This window comes from Vombatus ursinus, unplaced genomic scaffold (assembly GCF_900497805.2).
Source record: "Vombatus ursinus unplaced genomic scaffold, bare-nosed wombat genome assembly UNPS02014789.1, whole genome shotgun sequence".
Lineage (NCBI taxonomy): Eukaryota > Metazoa > Chordata > Mammalia > Diprotodontia > Vombatidae > Vombatus > Vombatus ursinus.
This window is the reverse complement of record NW_020954567.1, coordinates 9,027,095-9,041,151: the sequence shown is the minus strand read 5'-3', so window position 1 is coordinate 9,041,151 and position 14,057 is coordinate 9,027,095. Positions and strand designations below refer to the sequence as shown.

Sequence of the window (14,057 nt, the reverse complement as noted above, 5' to 3'; positions counted from 1 at the left end):
CTCTTAAGAGAATGATGTGAAGGAAGAGAGGATGGGGGGATGATGTTGAGGCTTTATGAGATGAAGAGAAGGGGAGGAGAATCATAGGATCATAGATTTAGAACTGGAAGAAATCTTGGAGGCCATTGAGTCTAACTCCTTCATTTTATGAAACTGAGAAGGAAAATCGCTTGCCCAGAATCATGTAGCTAGCTAGCTAGCTAGCTAGTTAAGTGTCTGAGGCAGGATTTGAACTCTGGTCTTCCTAACTGCCAAGTACATTGTTCTACTGCATTACACATCTGCTTCAATTAGAAAGTTTGGAATAGCCACTGTGGAGAGTAGGCCAAAAAAATAAATTAAGGAGGAGGAAAAGAATTGCCTTGCCACAATTAAGGCCCCATTGTGATTAGACAGCATGAATTTGTAGTGGACCCAGTCAGCACAGTTGTGTAACATTTTCCAGTTTGTTAACCACCACATGAGTAAGAACATTACATTACATTAGTTTTTTGGGCTATCGTGACATACTGCTCAACCATGGTAATCTTACAGTCCACAAAAGTAATTATTTATAAGGGAAAGAGCACTTGGGCCTCATCAGTAAAATCTTTTATCATTCTGAAAGGCATTAGACTTTAAGAATCTCTATGGTTCCTTCTAGCTCTAAATTTCTAATACAAACTCCCTAGATCATTTTCATATCTGCTATTGTCTAAATATGCTTTCCCAGTCCTATGCTTAAGAAGTTGATTTTTTAACCTAAATAGAAAATTTTGTCTCTATTAAATTCCATCTTACTAGATTTAATTTATCAGTCCAGCCAGTTGAGAATTTTTTGGATTCTGAATGTCATTCAGCATCTTCAGTGGCAACTGATAAGTCAGTATAAGAGTATTTAGGAAATAATTTTTGATGACAGTCATAAAAATTAAAAGATCTTCCCTATGTTTTTAAAATACCTGTTCTAGGGGCAGCTAGGTGACGCAGTAGATAAGAGCTCTGGCCTTGGAGTCAGGAGGACCTGAGTTCAAATCCGGCCTCAGACACTTGACACTTAATAGCTGTATGTCCCTGGGCAAGTCACTTAACCCTGATTAAAAAAAATCTATTCTACCAAAAGCTATTATGACCTTTAAAAGGAATGTTCAAATACATCATACTTACTGGTAGCAATTATCCTTTGTTCATCTCTTTCATGAAACCTTTGTAAAAGTACTCCACAACCCACGTTTTACTCTTTTCTGAACACCTTTTGTTCTTGCAATCTATACAATAATATGTACATGTATAAAGATATGTGTGTGTATCTATAATACATATATGTATAATTTAGTTGTGTTGTACATCATCTCCTTGCATCATAGTTATTTCTTGTGCATAAGGTTTTGTCTCTTCAGTCATAGCGTAAGCCAGTCATACAAAATATGTTCATACTCACTTTATATTTCCCATAGCACCTGGTACAGTCCTAGGCCCATTGCATCAAGAGTTTAGTAAATATTTATTCAATCAGTCACTCAGTAATCATTTATAAAGCACTTACTATGTGCCAGACACTGTGCTAAATTCTGGGAATATAAATAGAAGCAAAAAAAACCCATACAGTCCATACCCTCAAGGACATTCTGATGGGAAAAGACAACACACAAAATTGGGTTTAGGATGAGGGTGGGAAATCAGTGTAGTTAGGTCAGGGGCATGGTGAAGAAAGTCCAGAGTGCAGCCTGGAGAGGAATGAGACATGGCTAGCTTGAGTACCTGCCTTAAATGTTTAGTTAGTCATCAGACATTCTGACCATTTTTTTTTGTATTAACCTATCAGTTCCCAAAAGAAGACAGTAATGCCATTGGCCAGTTTCATGCATTGGATTAATTTTTCATTATGTGTTTATTTCTTGATTACGAGGTTTTTGTCATTGCCGCAGAGTGTATAATATAAAATACAGTGTGCATAGTTAAAATTTGTTGTCATTCTTTTGTTTTTGAGTTTTCAAGTGTTCTGATGATATAACTTGTGGTGTGCATGTGTGTGTGTTTATTGCTAGCTAATGAAAATGCTCTTTGAGTGCTCTGATGAACGAATTGACCTAGAGCTCATCTCCTTCTGCATCAACCTTGCTGCTAACAAGAGGAACGTACAGCTTATTTGTGAAGGTCAGTGATCTTGAGTTTCTTACTGCTTATCTTTGAACATAGGATACAATCAGGCAATTGGCAAGACATTAAGGTATAGGTTATATGATGGACAGACACCACTGCAAATCATTCAAGAGCCGTCTTATTTGACTTTAGTCTCTGCAGGTATTAGACACTACTAATATGAAGTCCTAAAATGCTCTTGTATTATAGATGGAAACATAGTATGTTCTTGTTCTTGAGTGGTAACATTGAACATTAAGGTGAATTTGTGTCTCTCTTGGGTTCTCCAAAATTAATACTGGTTAATTTATATATTTTCTGGAAAGAAACTTTTTTTCATGTTTGCTTCTCTTTTAATCACTTATTTGTTAATAAACTGGTATTGAGAGAGTTTTTTTTCCTTAATTTTCTTGCACTAAAGTTAAACTTGAATTGTATTTGGCATACTTAGTATTTTTTATCTATAGGAAATGGACTGAAGATGCTTATGAAGAGGGCTCTAAAATTCAAGGATCCACTGTTGATGAAGATGATTAGGAACATTTCACAGCATGATGGACCAACTAAAAATTTGTTTATTGTAAGCACATATACTTTATTATGGGTTAACTTGTGTCAAGTTCTGTCCTATATAGATAGAAAACATTTTATTCTACTAGGATCTCAGTGTATTGGAGAGGCAGCACCAAGTTGTGGATAGAGTTTTACACTTGATGTCAGAAAGAACTGGCTTCATATCTTGCCTTAGACACTGATTGACTGTGTGACTCTGGACAAGTCCCTCTACCTCTCTGAGCCTGTTTCCTTATCAGTAAAATGAGAGTTGTAATATCACCTACCTTACAGAGTTTTTATTAGGATCAAATGAGATTATGTATGTAAAGTGCTTTTAAACCTTAAGATTCTATATGAATGCAAGATAGTATTATCATCATCATCTTTGATGTCATTGTTGTGGATATTCCCTCCACACCCGTACAATATAACTTTTGTCCAAACTCTCCCATAAGTATACCTTAGTAAGTCCATCCAACTTTCCTGGGGCACTGTTTGCACTCACTTAACACTGCATGGATACTGATGGAGCTAATGATAAGAACATCAGTTATCCTTTACTAGTCTGTCTTTTTTCCTTATCATTTATTTCTCTGGGATAATCTTTTATACCATTTCTCCTGTGTAATTGCTCATTTATTAGGCGTTGCAGCCTATGATAATTCTCATTACATGATGAATACAGAGAATCATAGAAAGATTTATTTGAACTGATGCAAAATGAAGTAAACAGGGCCAGGAAAACAATATACACAATGACTACAGCAATATAAATAGAAAGAACAGCCACAACAAATAATCTAAACTGAGTATTTTGAAATTAGAAAGAACAATTTTGTCCCCAAAGAAGAGACATGAGAACACACCTCCCCAAACTCCTTTGTGGGGAGAGGAAGTACAGTCCACAGATGTAGAATGCTGCCTATGATATAATATGATATGATAATTTTTTTATTGTGTTGATTGGATTCACTGAATTTTTTTCCCTTCTTTAAAAAAAAATTCATTGTTGTAAGGGATGGTTTTCTGGAGAGATCCAGGGAAGAAATATGGCAGTGTAAAAACAAAGGATATTAATAAAATAATCTTTTTTAATGAATGTAAACTTCTTGAGGGGCAAGAACTATTTTTTTCTTTTGTGTTTGTATCTTCTGCACCCAGCATAGTGCTTGACATAGTAAATGCTTGATAAATTCACTTTCATAATTAAAAAGAATATATAGACATAAAGACGAGAGTGGTGAAGCAGTAAGTTCAGCAGTTTCCCTCTTATCAGAACAAGGAGAAGGAAAGGAGAATACACACACATATATTTATATACTGTGCCCTGTTTCCCCACCGCATTGATATATGTACAGACTTGAGTGCATTAATATCAATAGAGCAACAGGTGGAGATAGAGGGTAGAAGTAGGGAAGAAATACTCACAAACAAAATAAACCTTACCCAAGGAAGTTGGATTATAAAGGGGGAATTAAAAGGGGAGAAATAAAGGGAAAGATAAAACAACTAAGGCCTGGGACAGAAAGGTAAAAATGGAAAATCAGACCATTAGATTATTAGTGATAATACTACCCCCTTTTGCCATCTTTTTTTCCTTTTTAAAAGGAGTGGGTTAGCTGGCCAAGAGAGGAAATATTGTAATAGGATCTGATGGAAGGAAAAACATGCTTACTAGTATGTAGTCATATTCTAAGTGTGACTGGGATTAATCACCTATCATTCCTTCCCCCTGAGAAAATTATTTATTTTGTTTGTAACTACTTTAGCTCCTCATCTTAACTCTTCCATATGGAAATTATATCCTCTGAGCACACTGATATACTCTGCACAGGCTTAAAAGGACTAAGCATGTTGGTCCCAGATATAAAGCTATTAACACAAGCGTTAAGATGAGGAACTAACATCAGGAGATGAGTTTCAGGGGAAGCCAAAACAGTGATAGTCATAATCTCAGACAAGGCAACGGTTTTTTTTAAAGTGGTTTTTAAAAATTACCTCCCTTTTAAGATAAGCAAGTAGAATATTAATGTGCCATAAGATATGAGAAAATGGATAATTTACTGAGAATATCTATAAACTGATGCAGAATGAAGTGAGCAGAACTCAGAAAACAATTATACAATGATAACATTATAAAGAAAAACCATTTTGAAAGACTTTGGAATACTTATCATTGCCATGGTAAACCATGATCTCAAAGGACCAAAAATAAATCACACTACTCACCTCCAGTTAGAAAGGTGATGGATTTAAGATCAGTGTGAGACATACATTTGAGAAAATAGGCAATGTGAAAATTTGTTTTGCTGGACAATGCAAATTGTTATGAGGGTTTTCTTTTCCTTCTTTTTTTAAATTTTTCAGCAGGCCCAGGGAATGGAAGGAGAGAAAATAAATGTTTGTAAATTTTTTTAAGGAGGCATGTTACATAGAGCAAAAGATGTCAATAAAATATCTTTAAAATAAAAAGAGATAAGCATAAAAACTGCAGTGTCCTTAATGGTACCATAAATAATGAACTGTTAACTTATATATACATATATGTGTGTGTGTGTGTGTGTGTGTTTGTGTGTGTGTGCGCATATGTTTATACATATATATATGCACCAAATAACATAAAATCTAAATATCTTAAGGAAAAATGAATTGAACAACAGGGAGGAATAGACAACAAAACAATATTTGTTTGAGGCCTTAATGTGCCCTTTCAGACTTAGATCAAACAAAAAACAATCAATAAATGAAACATTAAGTGTTACAGGCAAAGCACTGTGCTAAGTGCCGGGGTTTCAAGTAGAAAAATAAGTGAGTTGTGCTCTCAAAGAGCTTGCATTTTAATAGGGGAGGCAGCACATAGGGAAGGTTTTAGCTGCAAATCAGATGGAAAGCTCCCATAGTCCATAGGGTACAAAGGCAAAGTAGATGGTAATCTCCCTTTTAAAAAAACCATTTCCCCTGATAAAATCATATCAGTCTCTGATGATGAACCATCTGACACTTACCTGGAAGCACTAATGTTCCAAAGTCTCTTGAATTTAAGGTCTCAAGCTGTCACTATCAGGGTCTGTGAGGAGACGGTGGCCCGTGTGAAAAGGACTCGCTGGATTTGACTCACCAAGCAAATGCTGCCTCTGGCCTCTCACTCAGGGTGCCTTGCTGCTTTAGCTCACCTAGCCTGCCTTCTCTGTGAGTGGCAGTGTGGCAGTTGGTGGGGATGGCTGGCCCCTTGTTCACAGGAGTTGCTTCTGTGAGGGCTCAGCCATGGGTGGTCTTTGGGGCACTGCTACCCCCAAGGGCTACTTCACTTATCTGCCTGTTGATTGCAGCTGGACAGTTGGTAGTGGTGGTGAAGAAAGTGGGCCTCTCCTCCACAGTGATTTCTTCTCAATAATGCCGGTGGGTCTCCATCAGAAAACAGGTCCAATAGCCTGAGAGACGTTGCTACTCCCAAGGTTCTTGGATTCAGGGTCCTCAGTTTTCTCCATCAGGATCTTTTTAAGAGATGGTGGTCCTGGTTGTAGTGTTGGTTTGACATGCCTCGGACATGCTTCCTCAACAGGAACCATGAAAGAACTGAATAAAATTTTTGGATAAGTTAAATATAGGAGAAGTCTGGTGACTATTGCATGAGAATTGAAAGGAGTATACATATTTTTAGCTTTATATGGTACCTTTAAAAACTGACCTTGTACTCTAGGGTAGAAAAAAAATAAGCAAATGTAGAAAAGCAGAGATATTAAACATTTTTATTAACTTAAATATAATAAAAGTTATAACAGTAATTTAAAGGAAGGATTCAGATTTAAATGGAGACTAAATAATAAAACACTACAGAACGCATAGGTTAAAAAGCAAATAATAGAAATGGTAGGTAATTTTATTTTAAAAAATACAATAATGAAACAACATACCAAAACTCTCGTTATACAGCTAAAGCAGTTCATAGATGAAATTATATCTCGCTAAACATGTTTATCAACAAAAGATAGAAGAAATTAATAAACTGGGAATGTAATAAAAAGACTAGAAAAGCAGCAAATCACAAAATACCCAGTAAACACAAAAATGGCCATATATGATAATGAACTCTAAAGTGATACATAATTTAATTATAAAAGGTGATGTAATGAAAGAAACTAAAGACAAAGGAAGAATTTTCAGAAGGGGAGAATTCTTATGTAAATAAGGTAGAGATCAGCGTAAAAGATGAAATGGAGAGTTAGAGGTAGAAAGTATAGCAGGCTTACACTAGAGCTAGCTCAAACTGGCTCAGTTGTTAAATTTTTAGTATGAGCATTTTCACCTTGGAAATCAGCAAATACTACTATGAGTTGATTTATTGTTTTATTGATTTCTGGACTTAAGAAAGTGATGAAGAAAATGTTAATAATGTAGATTGTACTTAAAAGTGCATGTGAATGCATATATGGTATAGATATACATATATACATGCAGAGAGAGAGATTTGGTTGTTAAACATTCATTAGCATAGTCTGAGAGTATAAGTTATCAATGACTATATAGAAAAATGGTCCAAATCAATAATAAGAGAAGTGCAAATTAGAACAATTCTGATATTCTTCTCATTCATCAGATAGACAAAGATGATGAAAAGAAGTAGGTTAGCAATTGCTGGGGGGTTATGGAAGGACAGGCACACTAAATGCATTGTTGATGGGGCTGCAAATTGGTTTGACCATTCTGGGAAATAATTTGCAACTATTCTCCCAAAATCATTAAACTTTACGTGCCCCTTTACCCAGTGATACTGTTAGGCATACACCTCAAGGATAGGAAGGGCAAAGGGAAAGGACCTACATGTACAAAAATATAGTATCACTTTTTTTGTTTTTGCAAAGAACTGGAAGCAAAATAAATATTATTTTGAACAAACTGACATACATGAATATAATGGAATTTTATAGATTCATATAAATATGGAGAGTCTTGTATAAACTGATGAAAAATGAAATGAGCAGAACCATAAAAACAGTTTATGTGAAGGCCACAAATAATCACTTAAGAGGAAGTAACTTTGAAAGATCATAGAACTCTAACCAAAGCCACAACCAATCATGACTTCAAAAGACCAATGATAAAACAGACCTCCCACCTTTTGGCAGAGAAGTGATGGACTGGAGGTGTAGAATGGGTATGCATTCCCAGACATGGCTAATGAGTTGATTTTATTTTTTTAACTATGCATATTTATTACAATGAAGGCCTTCAATTCCAGGGGCAGCGAGGGTAGTGATAGGGCAGATAGATGGCACAATACATAGAGTACCTGGCCTGTAGTCAGGAAGACCCATCTTCCTGACGTCAAATCTGGCCTCAGACACTAGCTATGTGACCCTGGGCAAGTCACTGAATTAATCTTGTTTGCCTCAGTTTCCTCATCTGTAAAATGAGCTGGAAAAGGAAATAGCAAACCACTCCAGTATATTTGCCAAGAAAACCCTGAATAAAGTCATGAAGAGTCAAACAAGACTGAAAAGCAACTGATAGACTTGGGTGGGGAAGGGATTTTTTTTTTTTTAATCAGAAGGGAAAAAGAAGTACAGAAGGGGTTACAAATGGAGGGGTTTTGTCTTTGTGTGACATACATATATACATACATACTCTGTATATTTCTTTTTAAAAAAAACATAAGCTGTGTAACAGAAGTTTACAGTTTTTTTTTATACAACCTTCTTTCCCGTTCTTTTTTGTATCTTGGAGTATCTGTATTTGTTAATGAGTAAATTCATGATAAAAAAGAAAATCTCTTTTTAAAAATATATACATAAAAATATGCATGTATATATTTATAGTCTTTGTGTTCAAGGTATTTGAAATCTAATAGTTTAATAATACAGAACTACCCATATGGCAAGCATAAATACCAAGTCATTTCTTCTTAGTCAAATCTTTTATTTTATTCGGTTATGAGAATATGCTTGTGCTGAAAAGTAAAATTCTGTAGTAATGTTAGAAATACTAAGAGAGGGGCAGCTAGGTGGCACAGTGGATAGAGCACCGGCCTTGAAGTCAGGAGGACCTGAGTTCAAATCCAACCTCAGACCAAACACTTGACACTAGCTGTGTGACCCTGGGCAAGTCACTTAATCCCAATTGCCTAAAAAAAAAAGAAAAAGAAAGAAATACTAAGAGAATGAGGACTCGAGTGGATTTGTTTACCTTCACTTAACATGCCACTTTAAATTTATGCAAATGAGACAGTTTATATTAAATAATATTATAAGTCTACAATAGACCAGAGAAAAATAACAACACCCCTTTGTGCTTTTATGTAACTTTACTGAGCACCCATTTCTGTGTTTTATTTAGGATTATGTTGGGGATCTCGCAGCTCAGATCTCTAATGATGAAGAAGAGGAATTTGTGATAGAATGTTTGGGGACCCTAGCAAATCTCACCATCCCTGACTTGGACTGGGAGCTAGTTCTCAAAGAGTACAAGTTGGCCCCGTACCTCAAGGATAAACTTAAACCAGGTCTGTCGTAGGCGTTTGACTTTATGGTGTCAATCGTTCTCTTCGGTTAGACGTGAAGGTCTTAACTGAACAATTTATTACAGTGCTGTTATATCACTTTAGGCCGTTGCTCTGCAAGCCAAGCTTTTCCTCCTCCTCCTCCCCGCCATAGAAGAAATGAACCTTCTCCTGCATGTTTTATTGTTTTTTATTAATGTTTTCTTACCTTCCACCTTTTCTTAATCTCATCCTTCCCCTAGCTCCTGACTCTTCCACTTTCCAACCAGGTCTCCAAGGGCGAGGTTCATTTTCCCCTTCCCTTTTCAGTTGGACCACAGCAAAATTAGAAGTTTGCAAGTGTGTGCAAGAATTTAAGAGGTAGAAAACATGATACTATCTTATAGTCTTTAATGTTTTTTCTTATAGGCAGGTTGATGCTGTAGTAGGATGTCATGCAAAGTTGTTGTTTTTGTTTTTTTTTTAATGAGCAATTTCCACTCTTTGACTTCACTAGGTGCTGCCGAAGATGATCTTGTTTTAGAAGTGGTTATAATGATTGGAACTGTGTCTATGGATGATTCTTGTGCTGCATTGCTAGCCAAATCAGGAATCATTCCAGCACTTATTGAATTGCTGAATGGTAGGTCGTGATCCATTTTATTTTGTTTCCATGCTCACTAGTTTATAGGTTAAGTAATTAGTTAAGACATTAATTTGTTGAAAATTGCTCATGTGCAAGTTACATTCGTTAAACTACATTTTACCTTGTCATGCTGGTAACTATATGGCAAGATAGAAATCTCTGGAATTCTACAATTAAGGGAAATAAATAGAAGTGTAAATGCCTCTTCTAGTTACTGGACAAAGCTGTATCAAAAGCTTATGCTACCTGTCCTTTTTTCCCATTGCACCAGTCTAAGAGAATTAAGTGACTCTTCTTTGCCAGGGCTTATCTTGTACTCTTGCATTCCATCACTTCCAAGATTTATTCCATTGATCATCTCCTCTATCATATTTCCCTGCTTACTAACTTTTCCACTGCCAGCAAACATTCTCAAATAGCTCCAATGCTAGATAGATGAATTTTTAAATAGGCCCTTTCTCCCTCCTCCCACCTTGTCATTCCCTCAACAGTATATTCTTTTTTCTCCTTAGAGTGTTATATACCTGCTCCTTTCACTCCTCACAACTCACAACTCAGTCCTCAGCCCCTTTTGGCCTGCCTTCTGAACCAATGTTAAGAATCGGTTCTTAACTCGGTGCAGCTTCACCGATGACCGGTTAGTTGCCACTCCATGGCATTTACCCAGTCCTCATCCCCCTTCACCTTCCTGCAGCATTTGGCACTGCTAACCACTTCTTCATTCTAAATATTCTTTCCTCCCCTTAGTTTCCTGGATATTATTTTCTGTAGTTTTTCTTTGTAGTTTCTCATCTGCTCCTCTTTAATGTCTTTCACCGGTTCATCATATTTTCCTGCCCTTTAAGTGTGGGTATTCCCTAAGACTCTTCCTTTATACCTCTTTTTTCCATATAATCTTTCCTATTTCTGGCATCTACTCCCATTCTGCTGTCTGAAATGATGATCTCTGCAAATGATTTCCAAATCTATATATCCAATGCCAGTGTCGTCTTCTTCCCTCCAGCTTCTGGGGGATGCCATACCAGCACTGCCAAACTTCACATGTTCAAAGCTGAACTCATCTTTCCCCACTAAAACCTTTTACTGCTTCCTATTATTCTGCTCTGTTCTTCCTCATTTCCTTATTTCTGTTGATGGTACCATCATTTAACCAGTCAACCAAAATTGAAACCTAAGTCATTTATTCTTCCTTTCCCTTTCCCTTTCCTTCCACATCCATTTAGGTCCCAAGTCCTACTAATTATACTTCTCTATTATTTCTTGAATCTGTCCCTTCCTCTTTACTCAGCTGCTACCATATGAGTTCAGGCTGTCATCATCTTGCGTCTTCTTACTAGTCTTTCTAATTCCAGTCTCTTCCCTCTCCAGTATATCCTTTAAAGATTTCCATGGCTCCCACTTGCTTACAAGATATAATGTAAATTTCTAAACGGCATTTGAGGCCTTTTACATTCTTGCTCTAATCTACCTTTCCAGCCTTATTTCACATTTCTACCCTTTGTGCAGTCTGCATTCCAACCAGATTCACTGTATGTTCACTGACCTAGTTTTTCTTGTTCTGTGCATGTGCACAGCCCGTTCCCTGTGCCTAGAATATACTGTCTTCTTATTACTGCCTGTTGAAATCCTTCTTTTCCTTTGAGGACCAGTTCTTAGCCTACCTCTGCCATGAAACCTGTGCTCTTTTCTGTAGCTGGACATTCCCTCTTGCTCCTCAGATTTTCCTTTAGTACTTTGTGTGTACTTTGCTATTATAATTTAGATAAACAAATAGTATGTATCCTAGCATATATTGTAAAATCTTTGTGAGAGCAACAATTCTCATTTTTATTCTTCATATCTTCAGTGCCTAATGCATGACTTCCACAGTATAGACTTAATTGTTGAATTGAATTAATTTCTTTTCCTTCTTGCCCAGTCTTTTACCTAGTTAATATAAAAATACATAAAGAAAATGCTTTTCTTTGCATGAGTGATCATCGTGAAGAATGAAAATTATGTAACTGAATCCTTACCTAAAGAAGAAAATGAGGTCTGATGGAAGAAACCATAGGAGAGTAAATTACTGTGATATTAGGACCAACATTGATTTTTAGCTTTAAATTTATTTTTTGACAGGTTATGGCTTCAGAGGTACAATTTAGCATAGGTTTGCCAGTTCTAAGCTCCAGTCTCTCAGTTTGAAGAGGCTCCTGGAAATTTCTGATTCTTCCTTATAGAAACAATTATACTGTGAGCTACAAAAGGAGTTCTTTTGCCAGATGTTCTGATGGCAGCTTGGTGTATGTATGACAGAGGGCCCAGGCTTTTCATCCTGAGGCTGTAGTATGTGTGACAGTAATTGTCTTTTTTTGTTTTGGGGCTCAACAACTTCATTCTTGTACTCGTTTTAGTTTCCCATGTCTGACATGGAAGCTTATGTGGCTGTCCTAGAACTGGAGGCATCCTTTTCTCTTACTAGTTGTAGAATACTGTGATCATTTCCTCATTATTTTTCCCTTTCTCCCAGTTTTCAAATGCGGTGTTAGAATTAAGAGTTTCCTTTCTATTACCAGCTGCCATACTGAGATATTTCAGAGTATTATAACTTAATTTGAGCCATTACTTTTGTGGCACATCAGTTACTAAGTATCTAATGTGACTAGTGCTCTGCTAGCATTACAAAGGTTATAAAAATAGCAGAAAACATGTCCTTATTCTGTGTATTTATAGTAATATGAAAGCCCAAATAGACTTTCAGATTCGCTTCTATTTGTTAGATGGAATGGATACAGACTTTGCTGTTCACCAGTAAATCGCAGTGGTTCCCTGTTACCTCTGAGATCAAGTGTAAACTTTTCATCTTTCCAGTCTTCTTACATACTGTTTTCTTTTACACACTCTTCAGTGCAGTCATTACACATTGTACTTTGTCTCCAATGTCAGTGCCTTTTATTTGCTCTTCTCAATGTTTTGAATGCCACCTCCCCCCCTTACCTGTACCTCTTACCCCTGGCTTCCTTCAAGACTTGGCTAGAACACCACCTTTTGCAGAAGGCCTTTCTCGGTCTGCCTTCCTCTGTAAAGTCACCTTATATCTACTTTGTGTGTATTTTATACGTATTTCCATATGTATATCTTGTCTCCCATATTCGAATATAAGCTCCTGGAGAGACTTTTCACTGGTTCTTTGTATGTCTAGCTCTTAGTCCAGTGTGTAGCACGTAAGCTTAATAAATATTTGCTGCTTGAAACAGCTAAAACTCATTGTTTTCATTCTTATACATACACACACAGAGAGAGAGACTAAGTTACTGAAATTAGATTGGTGCCTTGGTCATGCTGTATTGTCATAGGCTCTAGGATAAGTTTATTTTCATGTTATGATGGTCAGAGAAAATTTGACCCTGATGCAATGTCTATACAAAATTAGGAAGTGAATGTACTTGTGTCTGCCATCTCTCTCCTCACTTCAAGTACTCTACCCTCAAGGTCCAATCTTCCTTTGCCCATTATCTTAATGTTGCTACCTGGGCAGCCATAGTTAGTAAATTCCCTTTCTCTCTATACCTAATTTGTGACCTAATCTATCCCTTCTCTCAATCCTTGAGGGACAGGCTTTCTGTAAATTCAGATTGGTTATTGGTTAATCTGATAAACTCATCTGTGCAAATGTGCTGATGGTAGGGGTGAGGAGGAATATGGAGAAGGCTAGAGGAGTTCCCATGGCCCTCCTCACCTCAGAAAATATATGTTTTTTCTAACAGTGACTTTCTAGCAACAGTACTGCCCCGCCCCACCACTCCCCACCTCTAATGTCTTACCTAAGGCAGTGAGTGACTCATGGTGATAATTTCATACCATATAGTTTTAGAGGGTTGGTATTTGATTATACCTTGGGTCAGGAGAGGAGAGTGTTAACACAGCAGGATTTCCCCTTGACTGAAGTTGTCAGGAAAAACCCAACGCTCATAAGTAAACCAATCTCATCACAGGCACCTCAAAGCAAGGTTTCTATAAGTAATCTGTTTTTCCTAGCACTTGCACAATAAATTATTCTTTTCATAACATGAAAAGTGTCCGATTAATTTATGGGACTGACAAAGACCTTCTATAACAAGCCTTATGTCATTAAATTTAAATAAGCTAAAATAAGATATCCTAATGTACCAAACTAGTAAATACTCTTATGCAATTTGAAATAATTTCTATTTTTACAATATGGAATTTTTGTAATCTCATTTTTTCCTAATCTACTTATTAATTTTTAAAAAGACATAT

At 36.5% G+C, this 14,057-nt stretch overlaps 1 protein-coding gene across 1 annotated transcript in view; it reads left to right on the top strand.

Annotated features, from left to right (window-relative positions):
• KIFAP3 (kinesin associated protein 3) overlaps positions 1-14,057 on the top strand; it is a 201,980-nt gene that overhangs the window by 119,830 nt on the left and 68,093 nt on the right. The window contains exons 12-15 of the mRNA XM_027868293.1: positions 2,028-2,136; positions 2,589-2,701; positions 9,010-9,175; positions 9,669-9,794. Coding sequence (XP_027724094.1) covers positions 2,028-2,136; positions 2,589-2,701; positions 9,010-9,175; positions 9,669-9,794 — 514 coding nt within the window. The remainder of the gene's footprint in view (positions 1-2,027; positions 2,137-2,588; positions 2,702-9,009; positions 9,176-9,668; positions 9,795-14,057) is intronic.